At 48.5% G+C, this 19516-nt stretch overlaps 1 protein-coding gene across 2 annotated transcripts in view; it reads right to left on the bottom strand.

Annotated features, from left to right (window-relative positions):
* Positions 1 to 13077, bottom strand: part of NDUFA12 (NADH:ubiquinone oxidoreductase subunit A12) — a 77504-nt gene extending 64427 nt beyond the window's left edge. Inside the window, exon 1 of one of the 2 annotated variants that reach the window (XM_063927608.1) lies at positions 12920 to 13077. In XM_063927608.1, the coding sequence (XP_063783678.1) occupies positions 12920 to 13008 (89 nt within the window). In that variant the 5' untranslated portion in view covers positions 13009 to 13077. The remainder of the gene's footprint in view (positions 1 to 12919) is intronic. The other variant, XM_063927607.1, reaches the window with a different exon arrangement.
* Positions 13078 to 19516: the final 6439 nt, after the last annotated feature.

The raw sequence follows: 19516 nt of genomic DNA, 5'->3' as shown, positions 1-19516 counted from the left end.
CCCATCGGAGAATCCTTGTGGCTTCTGCCATCGCCATCCTGCTTCTTGTGCCGCCCTGTCTGTTTACATGGGCGACCGCCGTGATGTCGTCTGATTGGATCAGTACCGGCTGGTTCCGAAGCAGGGGCCTTGCTTGGCTTAGGGCATTGTAAATGGCCCTTAGCTGCAGAATATTTATGTGAAGCGAAATCTCCTTGGAAATTTCTTCCCTGTGTGACTGCACCCCAGCCCCGAAGGCTGGCATCCGTGGTCACCAGGACCCAGTCCTGTATTCCGAATCTGCGGCCCTCTAGTAGATGAGCCCTCTGCAGCCACCACAGCAGCGACACCCTGTTTCTTGCTGACAGGGTTATCCGCTGTTGTATCTGTAGATGGGACCCGGACCATTAGTCCCACAGGTCCCACTGGAACGTCCTTGCGTGGAGTCTTCCAAATGGAATTATGCTTCGTACGAAGCTACCATTTTTCCCAGGACTCGTGTGCATTGATGTACCGACACCTGTCCTGGTTTTAGGATGTCTCTGACTAGAGATGACAACTCCTCGGCTTTTTCCACTGGAAGAAACACTCTTTTCTGGTCTGCGTTCAGAAACATTCCCAGGAACAGAAGACATGTCGTCGGGACCAGCTGTGACTTTGGAATATTGAGAATCCAGTCGTGCTGTTGTAGCACTTCCCGAGAGAGTGCTACCCCCACTACCAACTGTTCTTTGGACCTCGCCTTTATCAGGAGATTGTCCAAGTAGGGGATAATAAAAACTTCCTTCTTGCGAAGGAGTATCGTCACTTCGGCCATTACCTAGGTAAAGACCTTCGGTGCCGTGGACAACTCCAACGGCCGCGTCTGGAACTGATAGTGACAGTCCTGTACCACATATCTGAGGTACTCCTGGTGAGGGGGGTAAATGGGGACATGCAGGTACGCATCCTTGATGTCCAGGGAGACCCTGTAATCCCCCTTGTCCAGGCTCGTAATAACCGCCCTGAGCGATTCCATCTTGAACTTGAATCTTCTGATATAAAAGTTCAAGTATTTTAATTTCAAGATGGGTCTCACCGAACCGTTTCGGTACCACAACCACTGTGGAATAGTAACCCCTTCCTTGCTGAAGGAGGGGCACCTTGACAATCACTTGTTGTGATTAGTGTTGAATATCCACCAACACCGTCTCCCTGGCAGAGGGAGGTGCCGGTAAGGCAGATTTTAGGAAACGGCGGGGGGAAGAACGTCTCGAACTCCAGCCTGTACCCCTGAGATACTACTTGAAGGACCCAGGGATCCATGTGAGAGAGCCCACTGTCCGCTGAAATATCTGAGACGGGCCCACACCGTACCCGGGTCCGCCTGAGCAGCCCCAGCACCATGCTGTGGACCTACCGGATGCAGGGAGGACTTCTGCTCTTGGGAACTAGCTGTGTGTTGCAGCTTTTTCCTCTACCTTTGCCTCTCGGCAGAAAGGATGAGCCTCTAGCCCTCTTGCTTTTCTGGGGCCGAAAGGACTGTACTTGATGATACGGTGCTTTCTTTTGTTGTGGGGTAGCCTGTGGCAAAAAAATCGATTTCCCAGCAGTAGCTGTGGAATCGAGGTCTGAAAAACTATCCCCAAACAGTTTTACCCACTTATAGGGCAACTTCCATGTGCCGATTCGAGTCGGCATCGCCTGACCATTGCCAAGTCCATAACCCCCGTCTGGCGGCAATGGACCTAGCGCTTATTTTTTGATGCCAGCCGGAAAATATCCCTCTGTGCATCACGCATGTATAAGACCACGTCTTTTATATGCTCTATTTTCACAAAATATTGTCCCTATCCATAGTTATTTTCCGACAGGGAATCTGACCACGCAGCGGGAGCACTGCACATTAATGCCGAAGCAACGGCTGGTCGCAATATAATGCCCTAGTGTGTGACCATATCTTATAGGGTAACCTCCTGCTTTCTATCAGCAGGTTCCTTCAGGGCGGCCGTATCCGGAGACGGTAGTGCCACCTTTTTTGATAAGCGTGTAAGCGCTGTATCTACCCTATGGGGTGTTTCCCCGCGTGACCTATCCTCTGGCGGGAAAGGGTACGCTGCCAATAACCGTTGTAGAAATTATCAATTTCTTACCGGGGGAAGACCACTCTTCCTCACACACCTCATTTAATTACTCAGATGCAGGACAAACTACTAATAGTTTTCTCTCACCAAACACAATACCCTTTTATGTGGTACCTGGGGTATAATCATAAATGTGTAATACATTTTTCATTGCCTCAATCCTGTAACGGGTGGACCTATTTGGAGGGTACACCAGTCTCATCGATGTCGACACTGGAGTCAGTATCCGTGTCGACATCTGTGTCTGTTATCTGAGGTAGCGGGCGATTTTAGAGCCCCCCATGACATTTGAGACGCTGGAACAGGCACAAGCTGAGTAGCCGGCTGTTCCGTGTCGTCGACCTTTTATGTAAGGAGTTGACACTTTCACGTAATCCTTCCATAAGTTCAACCACACCGGTGTCGACCCCGCAGGGGGTGACAACATATTTACAGGCATTCGCTCCGCCTCCACCTCATTATCCTCCACATACCTGTCGACACAGCCGTACCGACACAGCACACACACAGGGAATGCTCTGATAGAGGACAGGACCCCACAAAGCCCTTTGTGGAGACAGAGGGAGAGTATGCCAGCACACACCAGGGCGCTATATATCACAGGGATAGCACCTATAAAAAATAAGAATTTACTTACCGATAATTCTATTTCTCATAGTCCGTAGTGGATGCTGGGAACTCCGTAAGGACCATGGGGAATAGCGGCTCCGCAGGAGACTGGGCACAAAAAGTAAAAGCTTTAGACTAGCTGGTGTGCACTGGCTCCTCCCCCTATGACCCTCCTCCAAGCCTCAGTTAAGATACTGTGCCCGGACGAGCGTACATAATAAGGAAGGATCTTGAATCCCGGGTAAGACTCATACCAGCCACACCAATCACACCGTACAACTCGTGATCTGAACCCAGTTAACAGTATGATAACCGTAGGAGCCTCTGAAAAGATGGCTTCCAACAATAAACAACCCGATTTGTTTGTAACAATAACTATATACAAGTATTGCAGACAATCCGCACTTGGGATGGGCGCCCAGCGTCCACTACGGACTATGAGAAATAGAATTAATCGGTAAGTAAATTCTTATTTTCTCTGACGTCCTAGTGGATGCTGGGAACTCCGTAAGGACCATGGGGATTATACCAAAGCTCCCAAACGGGCGGGAGAGTGCGGATGACTCTGCAGCACCGAATGAGAGAACTCCAGGTCCTCCTCAGTCAGGGTATCAAATTTGTAGAATTTAGCAAACGTGTTTGCCCCTGACCAAGTAGCTGCTCGGCAAAGTTGTAAAGCCGAGACCCCTCGGGCAGCCGCCCAAGATGAGCCCACCTTCCTTGTGGAATGGGCTTTTACAGATTTTGGCTGTGGCAGGCCTGCCACAGAATGTGCAAGTTGAATTGTACTACAAATCCAACGAGAAATAGACTGCTTAGAAGCAGGAGCACCCAGCTTGTTGGGTGCATACAGGATAAACAGCGAGTCAGATTTTCTGACTCCAGCCGTCCTGGAAACATATTTTCAGGGCCCTGACTACGTCCAGCAACTTGGAGTCCTCCAAGTCCCTAGTAGCCACAGGTACCACAATAGGTTGATTCATGTGAAACGCTGAAACCACCTTAGGGAGAAATTGAGGACGAGTCCTCAATTCCGCCCTATCCGAATGAAATATCAGGTAAGGGCTTTTATAGGATAAAGCCGCCAATTCTGATACGCGCCTGGCTGAAGCCAGGGCCAACAGCATTACCACTTTCCATGTGAGATATTTCAAATCCACTGTGGCAAGTGGTTCAAACCAATGTGATTTTAGGAACCCTAAAACTACATTGAGATCCCAAGGTGCCACTGGAGGCACAAAAGGAGGCTGTATATGCAGTACCCCTTTGACAAACGTCTGAACTTCAGGAACTGAAGCCAGTTCTTTCTGGAAGAAGATCGACAGGGCCGAAATTTGAACCTTAATGGATCCTAATTTTAGGCCCATAGACAATCCTGCTTGCAGGAAATGTAGGAAACGACCCAGTTGAAATTCCTCCGTAGGGGCCTTCTTGGCCTCACACCACGCAACATATTTTCGCCAAATGCGATGATAATGTTTTGCAGTTACATCCTTCCTGGCCTTGATCAGGGTAGGGATGACTTCATCTGGAATGCCTTTTTCCTTCAGGATCCGGCGTTCAACCGCCATGCCGTCAAACGCAGCCGCGGTAAGTCTTGGAACAGACAAGGTCCCTGCTGGAGCAGGTCCTTCCTTAGAGGTAGAGGCCACGGGTCCTCCGTGAGCATCTTTTGCAGCTCCGGGTACCAAGTTCTTCTTGGCCAATCCGGAGCCACGAGTATCGTTCTTACTCCTCTCCTTCTTATGATTCTCAGTACTTTTGGTATGAGAGGAAGAGGAGGGAACACATATACCGACTGGAACACCCACGGAGTTACCAGAGCGTCCACCGCTATTGCCTGAGGGTCCCTTGACCTGGCGCAATATCTGTCCAGTTTCTTGTTGAGACGGGACGCCATCATGTCCACCTTTGGTTTTTCCCAACGGTTTACAATCACTTGGAAAACTTCTGGATGAAGTCCCCACTCCCCCGGGTGGAGGTCGTGTCTGCTGAGGAAGTCTGCTTCCCAGTTGTCCACTCCCGGAATGAACACTGCTGACAGTGCTATCACATGATTTTCCGCCCAGCGGAGAATCCTTGCAGCTTCTGCCATTGCCCTCCTGCTTCTTGTGCCGCCCTGTCTGTTTACGTGGGCGACAGCCGTGATGTTGTCCGACTGGATCAATACCGGTTGACCCTGAAGCAGAGGCCTTGCTTGACTTAGGGCATTGTAAATGGCCCTTAGCTCTAGGATATTTATGTGAAGAGACGTTTCCATGCTTGACCACAAGCCCTGGAAATTTCTTCCCTGTGTGACTGCTCCCCAGCCTCTCAGGCTGGCATCCGTGGTTACCAGCATCCAATCCTGAATGCCGAATCTGCGGCCCTCTAGAAGATGAGCCTTCTGTAACCACCACAGGAGAGATACCCTTGTCCTTGGAGATAGGGTTATCCGCTGATGCATCTGAAGATGCGATCCGGACCATTTGTCCAGCAGATCCCACTGAAAAGTTCTTGCATGGAATCTTCCGAATGGAATCGCTTCGTAAGAAGCCACCATTTTTCCCAGGACTCTCGTGCACTGATGCACTGACACTTGTCCTGGTTTTAGGAGGTTCCTGACTAGCTCGGATAACTCCCTGGCCTTCTCCTCCGGGAGAAACACCTTTTTCTGGACTGTGTCCAGAATCATCCCTAGGAACAGTAGACGTGTTGTTGGAATCAGCTGTGATTTTGGGATATTTAGAATCCACCCGTGCTGACGTAGCACTACCTGAGATAGTGCTACTCCGACCTCTAACTGTTCCCTGGACCTTGCCCTTATCAGGAGATCGTCCAAGTAAGGGATAATTAATACGCCTTTTCTTCGAAGAAGAATCATCATTTCGGCCATTACCTTGGTAAAGACCCGTGGTGCCGTGGACAATCCAAACGGCAGCGTCTGAAACTGATAATGACAGTTTTGTATCACAAACCTGAGGTACCCTTGGTGAGAAGGGTAGATTGGGACATGGAGATAAGCATCCTTGATGTCTAGAGATACCATATAGTCCCCTTCTTCCAGGTTCGCTATCACTGCTCTGAGTGACTCCATCTTGAATTTGAACCTTTTTATGTAAGTGTTCAAAGATTTTAGATTTAAAATTGGTCTCACCGAGCCGTCCGGCTTCGGTACCACAAACAGCGTGGAATAATACCCCTTTCCCTGTTGTAGGAGGGGTACCTTGATTATCACCTTCTGGGAATACAGCTTGTGAATAGCTTCCAATACTACCTCCCTGTCGGAGGGAGACGTTGGTAGAGCAGACTTCAGGAACCGGCGAGGGGGAGACGTCTCGAATTCCAATTTGTACCCCTGTGATACTACCTGCAGGATCCAGGGGTCCACTTGCGAGTGAGCCCACTGCGCGCTGAAATTCTTGAGACGGCCCCCCACCGTGCCAGAGTCTGTTTGCAGAGCCCCAGCGTCATGCTGAGGACTTGGCAGAAGCGGGGGAGGGCTTCTGCTCCTGGGAAGAGGCTGCATGGTGCAGTCTTTTTCCCCTTCCTCTGCCCCGGGGCAGGAACGAGCGGCCTTTTTCCCTCTTGCCCTTATAGGGACGAAAGGACTGGGTTTGAAAAGACGGTGTCTTTTTCTGCTGAGAGGTGACCTGGGGTAAAAAGGTGGATTTTCCAGCCGTTGCTGTGGCCACCAGGTCCGATAGACCGACCCCAAATAACTCCTCCCCTTTATACGGCAATACTTCCATATGTCGTTTGGAATCCGCATCACCTGACCACTGTCGCGTCCATAACGTTCTTCTGGCAGAAATGGACATCGCACTTACTCTAGATGCCAGGGTGCAAATATCCCTCTGTGCATCTCGCATATATAGTAATGCATCCTTCAAATGCTCTATAGTTAATAATATACTGTCCCTATCCAGGGTATCAATATTTTCAGTCAGGGAATCCGACCAAGCCACTCCAGCGCTGCACATCCAGGCTGAGGCGATCGCTGGTCGCAGTATAACACCGGTATGTGTGTATATACCTTTTAAGATATTTTCCAGCCTTCTATCAGCTGGTTCCTTGAGAGCGGCCGTATCAGGAGACGGTAACGCCACTTGTTTTGATAAGCGTGTGAGCGCCTTATCTACCCTAGGGGGTGTTTCCCAACGTGCCCTAACCTCTGGCGGGAAAGGGTATAGTGCCAATAATTTATTAGAAATCAGCAGTTTTTTATCGGGGGAAACCCACGCTTTATCACACACCTCATTTAATTCATCTGACTCAGGAAAAACCACTGGTAGTTTTTTCACACCCCACATAATACCCTTTTTTGTGGTACTTGTAGTGTCAGAAATGTTCAATGCCTCCTTCATTGCCGTGATCATGTAACGTGTGGCCCTACTGGACATTACGTTTGTCTCGTCACCGTCGACACTGGATTCAGTATCCGTGTCAGGGTCTGTGTCGACCATCTGAGGTAACGGGCGTTTTAGCGCCCCTGACGGTGTCTGAGACGCCTGAACAGGCACTAATTGATTTGTCGGCTGTCTCATGTCGTCAACAGTTTTTTGCAAAGTGCTGACATTGTCACGTAATTCTTTAATTACCACCATCCAGTCAGGTGTCGACTCCCTAGGGGGTGACATCACTAACACAGGCAATTGCTCTGCTTCCACATCGTTTTCCTCCTCATACATGTCGACACAATCGTACCGACACCCAGCACACACACAGGGAATGCTCTGATAGAGGACAGGACCCCACTAGCCCTTTGGGGAGACAGAGGGAGAGTTTGCCAGCACACACCAGAGCGCTATATATATATACAGGGATAACCTTATATAAGTGTTACTCCCTGTTATAGCTGCTGTATTTATATATTAGCTGCCAATAGTGCCCCCCTCTCTGTTTTACCCTGTTTCTGTAGTGCAGGACTGCAGGGGAGAGTCAGGGAGCCGTCCTTCCAGCGGAGCTGTGAAAGAAAATGGCGCTTGTGTGCTGAGGAGAAAGGCTCCGCCCCCTTCACGGCGGCCTTTTCTCCCGCTTTTTTCAGGAAACTGGCAGGGGATAAATGCATCCATATAGCCCAGGAGCTATATGTGATGCATTTTTTTTAGCCATATAAGGTTTACATATAGTTTTTATTGCGTCTCAGGGCGCTCCCCCCCAGCGCCCTGCACCCTCAGTGACCGGAGTGTGAAGTGTGCTGAGAGCAATGGCGCACAGCTGCAGTGCTGTGCGCTACCTTATTTGAAGACAGGAACGTCTTCTGCCGCCGCTTTCTCCGGACCTCTTCGCTCTTCTGGCTCTGTAAGGGGGCCGGCGGCGCGGCTCCGGGACCCATCCAGGCTGAACCTGTGATCGTCCCTCTGGAGCTAATGTCCAGTAGCCAAGAAGCCCAATCCACTCTGCAGTCAGGCGAGTTCGCTTCTTCTCCCCTTAGTCCCACGATGCAGTGAGCCTGTTGCCAGCAGGACTCACTGAAAATAAAAAACCTATTTAAACTTTTACTTCTAAGCAGCTCAGGAGAGCCACCTAGCTTGCACCCTTCTCGTTCGGGCACAAAAATCTAACTGAGGCTTGGAGGAGGGTCATAGGGGGAGGAGCCAGTGCACACCAGCTAGTCTAAAGCTTTTACTTTTTGTGCCCAGTCTCCTGCGGAGCCGCTATTCCCCATGGTCCTTACGGAGTTCCCAGCATCCACTAGGACGTCAGAGAAAAGTGTTTTCCCTTATAGCTGCATATATATTGTATACTGCGCCTAAATTGTGCCCCCCCTCTCTTTTTAACCCTTTCTGTAGTGTATTAACTGCAGGGGAGAGCCAGGGAGCTTCCCTCCAACGGAGCTGTGAGGGAAAAATGGCGCCAGTGTGCTGAAGGAGATAGCTCCGCCCCTTTTTCGCGGACTTTTCTCCCGCATTTTTATGGATTCTGGCAGGGGTTAATGTACATCCATATAGCCCTGGGGGTTATATGTGATGTATTTTTGCCAGCCAAGGTGTTAATATTGCTGCTCAGGGCGCCCCCCCCCCAGCGCCCTGCACCCATCAGTGACCGCAGTGTGAGGTGTGCATGAGGAGCAATGGCGCACAGCTGCAGTGCTGTGCGCTACCTTGATGAAGACTGATGTCTTCTGCCGCCGATTTTCCGGACCTCTTCTTGCTTCTGGCTCTGTAAGGGGGCCGGCGGCGCGGCTCTGGGACCGGACTCCGAGGCTGGGCCTGTGTTCGATCCCTCTGGAGCTAATGGTGTCCAGTAGCCTAAGAAGCCCAAGCTGGCTGCAAGCAGGCAGGTTCGCTTCTTCTCCCCTTAGTCCCTCGATGCAGTGAGCCTGTTGCCAGCAGGTCTCACTGAAAATAAAAAACCTAAAACTAACTTTTATCTAAGAAGCTCAGGAGAGCCCCCTAGATTGCACCCTGCTCGGTCGGGCACAAAAATCTAACTGAGGCTTGAAGGAGGGTCATAGGGGGAGGAGCCAGTGCACACCAGGTAGTTCTAAAGCTTTCTTTTTGTGCCCAGTCTCCTGCGGAGCCGCTATTCCCCATGGTCCATACGGAGTTCCCAGCATCCACTAGAACGTCAGAGAAATAGGCAGTGTTGGCCGACCATAATTGTCACTCAGATGCACAGCTGGATATAGTAACAAAGGGGGTTATTCCGAGTTGATCGCTCTCTAGCTACTTTTTGCAGCCGTACAAACGCCGCCCGTGCAAACGCATGTACAGCTGAGCAGTACAAAAACAGTTTGTGCAGTTTCTGAGTAGCTCTGAACTTACTCAGCCGCTGCGATCACTTCAGCCTGTCCGGTCCCGGAATTGACGTCAGACACCCGCCCAGCAAATGCTTGGACACGCCTGCGTTTTTCCAACCACTCCTTGAAAACAAGTCAGTTAAACGCCGTCTTCCTGTCAATCTTCTTGCGATCGGCTGTGCAAATGGATTCTTCATTAAATCCATCGCCCAGCAACGATCCGCTTTGTACTCGTACGACGCGCCTGCACACTGCGTTGCATAGTAGTGAAAAAACTGCAGCATGTGATCAGGTCGGATTGACCCCCATAGTTTTTGAGGTTGAAAAAAGAATTTGTCAATAGAGTTCAACCTGGTAGTGATCTGCTACACTGTAATATTTTAAAACTAATGTTAATTGTGGTGAATGGTTAGCCGTTATGTCTACTCATTTTTTTATTTTATTTTTACTATAGTGCATGATTTATCCACCATAACCCTGTATATCCTTATCCATTAGGTACTTATCTAGCCCATTCTTAAAAGTATTGACCAAGTTTGCCATTACTACTCTCTCAGGCAGGGAATTCCAAATACGTATTGTCCTTACTGTGAAGAAACCTTTCCGCCTCTGTGTACGGAATCTCCTCTCCTCTAACCTAAGCGGGTGTCCACGTGTCCTCTGTGCTGATCTTCTCAAAAACAAATCCCCTTCTAGCTCTGTGTATTGTCCCCTTATATATTTATATCAGGACAGCACATCTGACTTTTAAATTGTGTAAACTTTGTGATACAATAATACCCCTTTCACATCGCACAAATAACCCGGTATCGACACGGCATATTGCCTTGTCGACACAGTTCAGTGTGCGATGTGAAAGCACTTTGCCCGAATTAGCGGGTCGCCTGACCCGGTAATTCAACCCGGTATATAAGAAGGGTTATTACCGGGTTGAATACCGGGTCAGGCGCAGTGTGAATGGGAGCTGTTTCGATGCGACACGGCTCCCATTCACAGCATAGGGAGAGGCGGCGCAGGAGATGAGTTTATCTCCCAGCGCCGCCTCCACCCCTGCTGCTGCTGCGCCCCCCGCTGCTATGGCAACCGACCCGGTATATTGCCGGGTCGGAAAGCCAGCAAAGCAGAGCAAATGCGGGATCCCACCCGGTAAGGACACGTTTCTCTTCCCGGGTGGGATCCAGCATGTGCGATCTGAAAGTGGTATAAGCCAACTTAGATTAAGCAACAAATTCAGCATGTGGTGACATCCATTCCCAGATTTTGGCTTGTAAGTGGTAATTTCACAGTATACTTAAAAAGTAGCCTGCAGGAAAAGAGGAGACTACATTTTCTTATAAGACTTACAAATTCGGCGACCCGCTGCCCGGCTGCCCGACCGCCGATACGGCAAACGGGCGACCCGGCTCCATAGCAATGCATGCTAATATGGACGATATGGTCCATATTGGCCTGCATGTTTAAACGAGCCGGCACCAACGATGAATGAGCACAGGGCTGCGCATCGTTCATCGCTGGTGCATACACACTGAAAGATATGAACGGTATCTCGTTCACTAATGAATGAGATCGTTCATATCTTTTACTGGTATCGATCAGTGTGTAGGGCTCTTAAATCACGTTTCACTCATGAAGAGTCCGCGGTGTTCTAAATGTGATATGAAAGCTAGTTTACACAATATGGGGGACATACACTAAGCCTTGGAGAGTGATAGCGATAAAGAACCAGCTAATATTGGCCATGTTACAGGCTGGGTTTGAAAAGTGTTATTAGATATTTGTTGGCTGGTACTTTATCTCTTTCAACAGCTTAGTACAGGTTGATTCTATATCGGAGTGGCAGAAGGGACCTTCTGACGTACCTAGGGGAGGAGACACGGCCGAACAGGATACCCGAAAAGTACGCTCGCCACCTGATTACTAAAGGTAATAGTTGGTGGCGTGGATAGTAGAGGACCTATCCCGCTAGACTTGCTCCTCCCCCTTGTGTCGTGGCTCCTCCCCCTGACGGAAAAGGTTACTTAGCCCACTTGGATATAGCATCAACCCTTAGTACAGGGGTGTCAAACTCAAATTCATCGGGGGCCGCATCAGCAGTTTGGTCCCCATCAAAGGGCCGGTTGTATCTGTAGGTCTATGTGTCCACTCTTTATTATCATAAATTAATGTCACTGCATTCAATTATTACTGTTTTTTGTAATAATGTAAGTAATAACTAGCTCTGAAAGCAGAAACATAGTCAGAATAATGACAAGTAGATATTCAAATGTACAATTATTGTACAATGTATTGAAAAATGTTTTTTGGTAACAAACATTAATTTTTTTTTTAAACATACAAATATTGCCAAACACTGTTTATTAAACATATGGAAAACACAAGGCCATGTGCCCCCTTTTATAGTGCCCAGCCATCTGCCCCCTTTTATAGTGCCCAGCCATCTGCCCCCTTTTATAGTGCCCAGCCATCTGCCCCCTTTTATAGTGCCCAGCCATCTGCCCCCTTTTATAGTGCCCAGCCATCTGCCCCCTTTTATAGTGCCCAGCCATCTGCCCCCTTTTATAGTGCCCAGCCATCTGCCCCCTCCATTTACTTTACTTACCTTTTACTTCTTTCTTTCTTTTACTTCTTTCTTCTTGCTCCTCTCCGCGGCGTCCGCGCGCTCCTCTGATCCCTGGAGATGTCGGGCGGACGTCACGTGATGACGTCACGTCCGACACCCAGGGAGCAGTGCGGGGCAGGAAGAAGTCGGGCCAGGTCCCGGAAGGTAAGTAAATTTTTTTTTTTTTTTTTTAACTTGAGCCATTTTTAAAATGAATTTACTCCGTGCAGGCACGGAGTAAATTCATTGAAAAAAAAAAAGGGGAGGCTGCAAGGCTGGCGGCGGCACCGCGGGCCATCAGACGAGGTCTGGCGGGCCGTATTTGGCCCGCGGGCCTTGTGTTTGACACCCCTGCCTTAGTACATCTGCCCATGTATGACTTGCAGTGTTAATGACATTACACAGCCACTGCCATTAGAATCTCAGATCACGCACACAGAATCGTCTCAGGAATTGTGAGGACAGCATCAGACAGACAGAAAGTGCAGAAAACCTCAATAATGTTACTAAAATACTGGGAAAATGTAGACAACGTATAAGAAAATATATTTGTTTTTATCACATCAAGTATTCTCAAAATACAATGTCCTGCGGAAGACCAGTCCAGCAGTGATTGAAGTTACACCAGCAGCAGCCTCTTACTAGTAACACGCATCCTCCATAATTACTAACGAGAGAATAATAAACCTGTGCCAGGAGGGAGCTGCAGCCTCACACCACCATTGTGCTCTGTGTTAGTGTATGTCTATCAGAGGTCAGCTATCAGCTTCCTCTCCGGTACAAGGTGACAGCCAAGGTGGAACAGAGACGGACAGACATGACTACTGCACCGCCTTCACACGGCTGACCGCCAGGCACAGACTCCACTTCATCTCCGAATCTAACCTGAGAATTTGCCAAAACGATCCCCAGAGTCCCCCGTGTGCCCGGACCTGCTGCAGCGCCCTCCTGACCAGCTGCGCGTATTCCGCCATCTTCTGTGTGGCAACTGCCTGTATAGCCGGTGTCAGCTCCGGAAAGCGCACCGGGTGGAAACAAGCACGCTACACTGACAGTTCCGGCATTTTGCTTGGTGGCGCAGGTGGTACATTAGGCTACTAAAAAAAAACTCACAATTTGTATGTACAGACACATAATTTTCTTGCTTTGGTCAAACTTAATATAATTAACATGCAAATAAAACAGTTTGCTCAATTATAGGTACTTAAACCTGCCTGCATCTGTTGACAATAAGTTTTCTAAATACTGAGTGATCAAAAAATGTCAAAACTTATGGCTCGCATATATCAGAGGCCCCGATTCCCCGACCCGCCAGCATTGCCATGTTGAAAATACCTGATTTGCCAATCCCGACAGTTTTCGGGGATCGGGAAATTGCCACAATATATCTGTAATGTATGGGGGCCATTAGATGACCATATTTCTGAAAAACCTTAGCCCCATATAAATATTTTTCATTTAAAGACTATTAACATAAATATAAAAATATCCCAATAATTGTTAGAGTTCATTGAATATAATCATTTTATGAGAAAAATATGGTATTTTTGGCCTGATACAGAGTCGCACGCAACTTCTTATGTGGCCACATCTAGTGATTTCTTGCTTAGTACACATGCATGTAAAATGTACAGGCATCTCTGGCAGGTTTATTTAGAATGGTATAGCTCTCAATGGGTTAGTGACTGTAGTGACCTTAGAGCAGGGGCAAAGCTATTGGGGGCTGGCATGGCTTGTTCATCAAGTGCTGAATGTGGGAGGCGCCAGCAGAGGATCCTAGATGGGGGGAAGTTATGACAACTCAATACTCAACATGCCATAGCAGCTACAATGCAGTAAAACAGCAGACGCCTGTCACACAAAGTAAAAAGGTAAGGGGGCGTGGCCTAGCTACTGAGAGGAACAGACACGTTTGCCCTGAGCTCCACATTCTCAGAGGCTCAAATCTCTCATTTTCGCCCATTTCAACCCTTACAGTGTCCCTACTGACGGACTTCCACCTGTGGTATCCAGGGGGGTGTCCAGACTACGGCCACGGAGTCGGGGAGCAACTTATAGGAGCTCCTGAGGATTGTGGCCTATCCGCACCCTCCGGCCTGGGACCTCGATTTTGGACCGGACCCGGCGCGGCTCCCTGGCGCCCCGCACGCTGTGAGTAGCGCGGTTTGGCCGCCCGCCACGAGCCCCCTTGCCACCGGACCTCCCCGGGTGTGCCTGACCCTCCACCGCTGCCTTCACTCACCCCGTTGATCGGCGCTGGACGCCACTTCTGCCGCGCGCGGCTCGTCCGGCGGCCATCTTGGAGGGGGCAGACGTCCACAACAGGCCCCACACCGCTGTCTGCTCGGCCGGACCAGGCGCGGCTCTCCACCCGGCGGCCACGAGCTTCACTCACCGCCGGAACCACCTGACCTATCCGGCCGGCCTCCGCCGCCTCCCCCGTACACCTGACACACAAGCTCGTCCGGCGGCCATCTTGGAGGAGGCGGACGGCCGCAGCGAGCTCTGCACTGCCTGCACGGCTCTTACCACACATTGCGGGACCCGCACTGCCTGCCGCACCCCTCGCTGGGGGACCCCACTGAACGCCCTCCCAGACCCTGTGTGCCTCCGCTGGACTGGTGGGTGCAGCTGCGGCAGATTCTCTGCCCTACGCCCTGCTCTCCCCCCCCCCCCCCCCCTCCATTGCCCATCTTCCTCCATGCTCTCCTGGCACATGTCCCCTGTGACCCCTCACAAAAGGGATTAAGGAGGAGGAGAGGAGAGAGAGGAAAAATAAAAGAAAGAAAAAGGGGAATATATTAACAAAATTCAAAAATAAATAAACAAATATATATATTTATACGCCCTGGACACTGCCTTGCTGCCTGGAGGCAACCCACAACTCCCAATATACTATATGAGGCGACGCCTCATCTGCTCGACTAGCTCTCCAGACCCCGGCCGACACACTGCTGCCTAAGGGTACACTTATTGAGTGCCCCCCCCCCCCCCCCCGGGTGGTGCTGCTCATCTGTGTCCTCCATTCCTATACTACAGTGCCTAGTTCCTCACCACATGTGCTCTCTTCAACTCGCCTGATGATGATTTACCTTTAACTCACGAGATGACATGACCCGAACAAGGGCTCAGCTACACATTTCTGTTATTAATGCCGTCTGCTCCTATTTCATTTATCTTCATGAGACCGTAACTGCCGTTCTATCACGGGAAGCCCCATAACATCTATCCCACATTGTAAAACTTTCCATTTTTATTTCTTTCCCACGGTATGCCACAGAAGCGCCGAAAGGCCCCTGCTCCATCCAAACCCAGTATCATTAGGGCGTGGGAAAAAGCCGGTTCTCTTCCGAAACAACCGCCTGGGGCTGAGGGTACTCTGACCATGGCCGGTGTCTCTCATACTGACCCCCCTCTCTCAGCTCAGGATGTGATCTCCATAGTTACTAAAACGATACAATCAGAGATGAGATCGGCCCTTGCAGATTTTAAATCGGAACTAGATGACCTAGGTTCCAGAACGAACACTCTCGAACAGAAGGTAGATGAAATCTGTCAATACCAGAGCGTGATGGACCAAGAATTCACGGATCTGCGGGCTGAAATGGAAACATACAAAGACCATCTCGAGGACATTGAAAATCGAAACAGGCGGAACAATATCCGCATACGCAACATCCCGGAAACAGTAACTGACAACTCACTCCCAGCCTATTTAGAGGACCTTTTTCTCCACCTAGTCCCTGACATTTCTGTAGATCTTCTTCATCTGGACCAGGCTCATAGGCCTCTCCACCCCAAACCGTCCTCGGCCCAACCACCACGGGACGTTATCCTCCGCTTTCATTACTTTAAAGCGAAAGAGCAAATTATGACCGCTGTTAGAGGGCTCTCTACGGTCTCCCACTCTGGGTCTCAACTCCAACTTTTTCAGATTAGGATAGCTATTAAATCGCTACGCCGCTCTGCAGCGCCAGGTCCTGATGGCTTCACCGCTCTATACTATAAAAAATTTACAGACTCGCTGCTTCCTATGCTTCGTCCCCTTTTCAACTCACTACTGGAGGGCGGTACGCTTGATGCTGCCACCACCAGGGCCAACATTGTGATTATCCCTAAACCACAGAGAGACCCTCTAGAGATGGGCAATTATAGGCCTATCTCTCTTTTAAACGTTGATTTAAAACTTTTTGCTAAGATTCTTGCCATGCGCCTAACCCCTATCTTGACGTCCTTGGTCCATCCGGACCAGGTGGGCTTTATCCCCAACAGACAAGCTTCCGATAACACGAGGCGTCTGATCAATCTTATTCAAATAGCGACAACCCGCTCGTTGTCGACCCTGGTGGTGGCGCTCGATGCCGAAAAAGCCTTTGACAGGGTTGCCTGGCCGTTTTTGACTCAAACCCTATGTCATATGGGATTTCGAGGCGCTTTTCTCAATGGTATTAATTCCCTCTAGCATAACCCCTCCGCCTCCGTATTTGTAAATGGCCTCACCTCCGAGCCCTTCCAAATTAAAAACGGCACCCGACAGGGTTGTCCTCTTTCCCCCCTGTTATTTGCCCTCGTCATGGAGCCTTTTGCAGCGAGGATTAGACTTAATGGCAACATCACGGGTATAAGGGTGGGACACTCGAACCATAAGATAGCACTATACGCAGACGATGTAATACTGACATTGACCAACCCTACTGAGGCTCGCACTTATGGCTTACATTCAAATTATAACATCAACACAGATAAAACAGAATTTTTAGATATCAACATCCCATACTCAGATCTAACACTGCTTCAAACGGACTTTCCTTTTCGGTGGCAACCTGAAAAGCTCAAATATTTGGGGGTTTATCTAACGAAATCATATCCTCGGTTATACGCTGCCAATTTCCCAAGATTGCTAGCCTCTATCAAAACGGAGCTATTAACGTGGGATAAACAATATATATCATGGTTCAGTCGCACCGCGGCGGTCAAAATGAACGTTCTACCCCGCTTATTATACTTGTGGCAGATGCTACCAATTCATATCCCCACCTCAATTCTTAAGAACTTGCAGCGAGACATCTCAAATTTTATATGGGCAACCAAAAAACCGAGGGTTAAGATGCGAATACTGCACAAACATCAATCCTCAGGGGGAATAGGCATACCTGATCTTATCAAATACTATCGAGCCACCCACTTAGCCTCTTGTATTCATTGGCATGCCCCGCCGAACCAGAAAGTTTGGACGCATATAGAAGCCCACACATTATCGGTCTATTCCCCTTCTACCCTCTTATGGTGCTCACGCGCACATCGCCCGCCACCTTCATCCTTTCTCCCTACGATACGGTTCACACTATCCATCTGGGATTACTGTACACGCTTCTACAAACTTTGCTCGTTTCACCCCCTTCTGGTCCTCTGATGGAACAATCCCACTTTCATTCCCGGTATGGACCACTGTCACTTCCCACTGTGGACTACCCATAATATTTTGTTCCTTCTGGACATAGCTCCCTTACACACCTTTCCGGACTTTGCTAACATACAATCGCGCTTTAATCTCCCCCACAGAGTTTTTTACCAATTTTTACAAATCCGACATCTTTACCACTCACTTAACCGCCCCTCTCCAGGCACTCCCCTCACACCTACCTCAGCTATTGAATCCCTTTGTCGTTCACACCACTTATCTAAAGGCCTTATATCGTCAATTTATCAGATTCTACTATCTCACAATCAACCCATTAAGGAATCTCACGAACTGGCATGGGAGAATGACACGGGGGAGGTTCTCACTCCCAACGATTGGTCTCAAATTAAATTGGCCATATCAAAATGTTAAATTTCGGTGCGCATTAAAGAAAATGCTTATAAACTATATACTAGATGGTATTTTGTTCCGACCCGACTCCGTGCTATTTTCCCTGATGCTTCGGATCTCTGCTGGCGACAATGTGGCCAGAGGGGATCTTTATTACACGTTTGGTGGACGTGCCCTAGTATAAACCAGTATTGGCAGGAAATACATAAATTAATTAAAAATGTTACTGACTTTGATATGCCCTCCTCACCTTTTTACTCTCTTTTAGCTAGACCGATCCCCAACCTCCCACGCCCCACACACAAATTGGTTAATCATATACTTAACACCACTAAATGTCAAATTGCAGCACATTGGAAGTCTACCACCCCCCTCCCATCCCTGCTACTATTAATGCCATATGGTCAACTTACAGAATGGAACGAATCTCCTCAGTTATACATGACACCCCGACCCAATTTATCCGCGTTTGGTCACCTTGCACCGATTATAACAATGCTGAACCTCCATTGTCGACCATCTGAAACCATCTGAATCCCCTTAGCATGATGATACACCCCGACTGGCAACCCCCCAATTCCCCCCTCAATACTTTTATCTTACGGCTACATATCTGATTTTGTAATTCCTAACCCTTGTCCTACCTCTCCCTTTCTTCTTTTTCCCCCTTTTCTCTTGCTCTCCCTCTTTACACCCTTTCTACCCTCTTGTCTCTCTCTTTACATATTCCATAAAGTTCTGTGTTATCTTTTTCTTCTTTTTCTCTTACATTCTGTTGCACATTGCTTAGATTTTTGACTAGTATATTCTTCTTCACATAAACAAAATGATATGCTCTATTTCAGTATTATAATAGGTTACACCTCTACTGACTTCTAATGATGTCTACTAGACCGCAGACTCTTTTTACAGTTTAACAATGTCTTGCTGAGATTCCATAATAAGTCTACTGTTTTCTCTTATTTGATGTAACCTAATTCTGCATTACCTAATAAAATATTCTTTAAAAAAAAAAAAAAAGTAAAAAGGTAAGAGGATAATGAAGAGATTGAGTGGAGGTGCAGTGAGGTATGGAGGGTGGATGCAATGACAGAGATGTGGATGGGCAGAGAGAGCTATGGAAGAGCATTGAGAGGAGGGATAGACATTGGAATCCTGGCATCGAATGGCTTCTGACATCAAATCAAATAATGCAATGGCTGTTACAGGTTGAGTATCCCTTATCCAAAATCCCACATTTTTGGGTCCCCTACTGAGATAATGACATATTTATTATGTGTATATATAGATATACTAAAAAGATATATAATATAATATACCTATATATGTGTCAAACTCTGTAGGGTAACCAAAAAATAAAATTTTAAACCTACCGGTAAATCTTTTTCTCGTAGTCCGTAGAGGATGCTGGGGACTCCGTAAGGACCATGGGGATAGACGGGCTCCGCAGGAGACATGGGCACTTTAAGAAAGAACTTTAGGTATGGGTGTGCACTGGCTCCTCCCTCTATGCCTCTCCTCCAGACCTCAGTTAGAGAAACTGTGCCCGGAGGAGACGGACAGTACGAGGAAAGGATTTTTGTTTATCCAAGGGCAAGATTCATACCAGCCCACACCATTCACACCGTATAACTTGTGATATACTAACCAGTTAACAGTATAAAAACAAC

Source organism: Pseudophryne corroboree, chromosome 6, assembly GCF_028390025.1.
Source record: "Pseudophryne corroboree isolate aPseCor3 chromosome 6, aPseCor3.hap2, whole genome shotgun sequence".
NCBI lineage: Eukaryota > Metazoa > Chordata > Amphibia > Anura > Myobatrachidae > Pseudophryne > Pseudophryne corroboree.
This window is presented reverse-complemented; position numbering and strand designations above follow the sequence as displayed.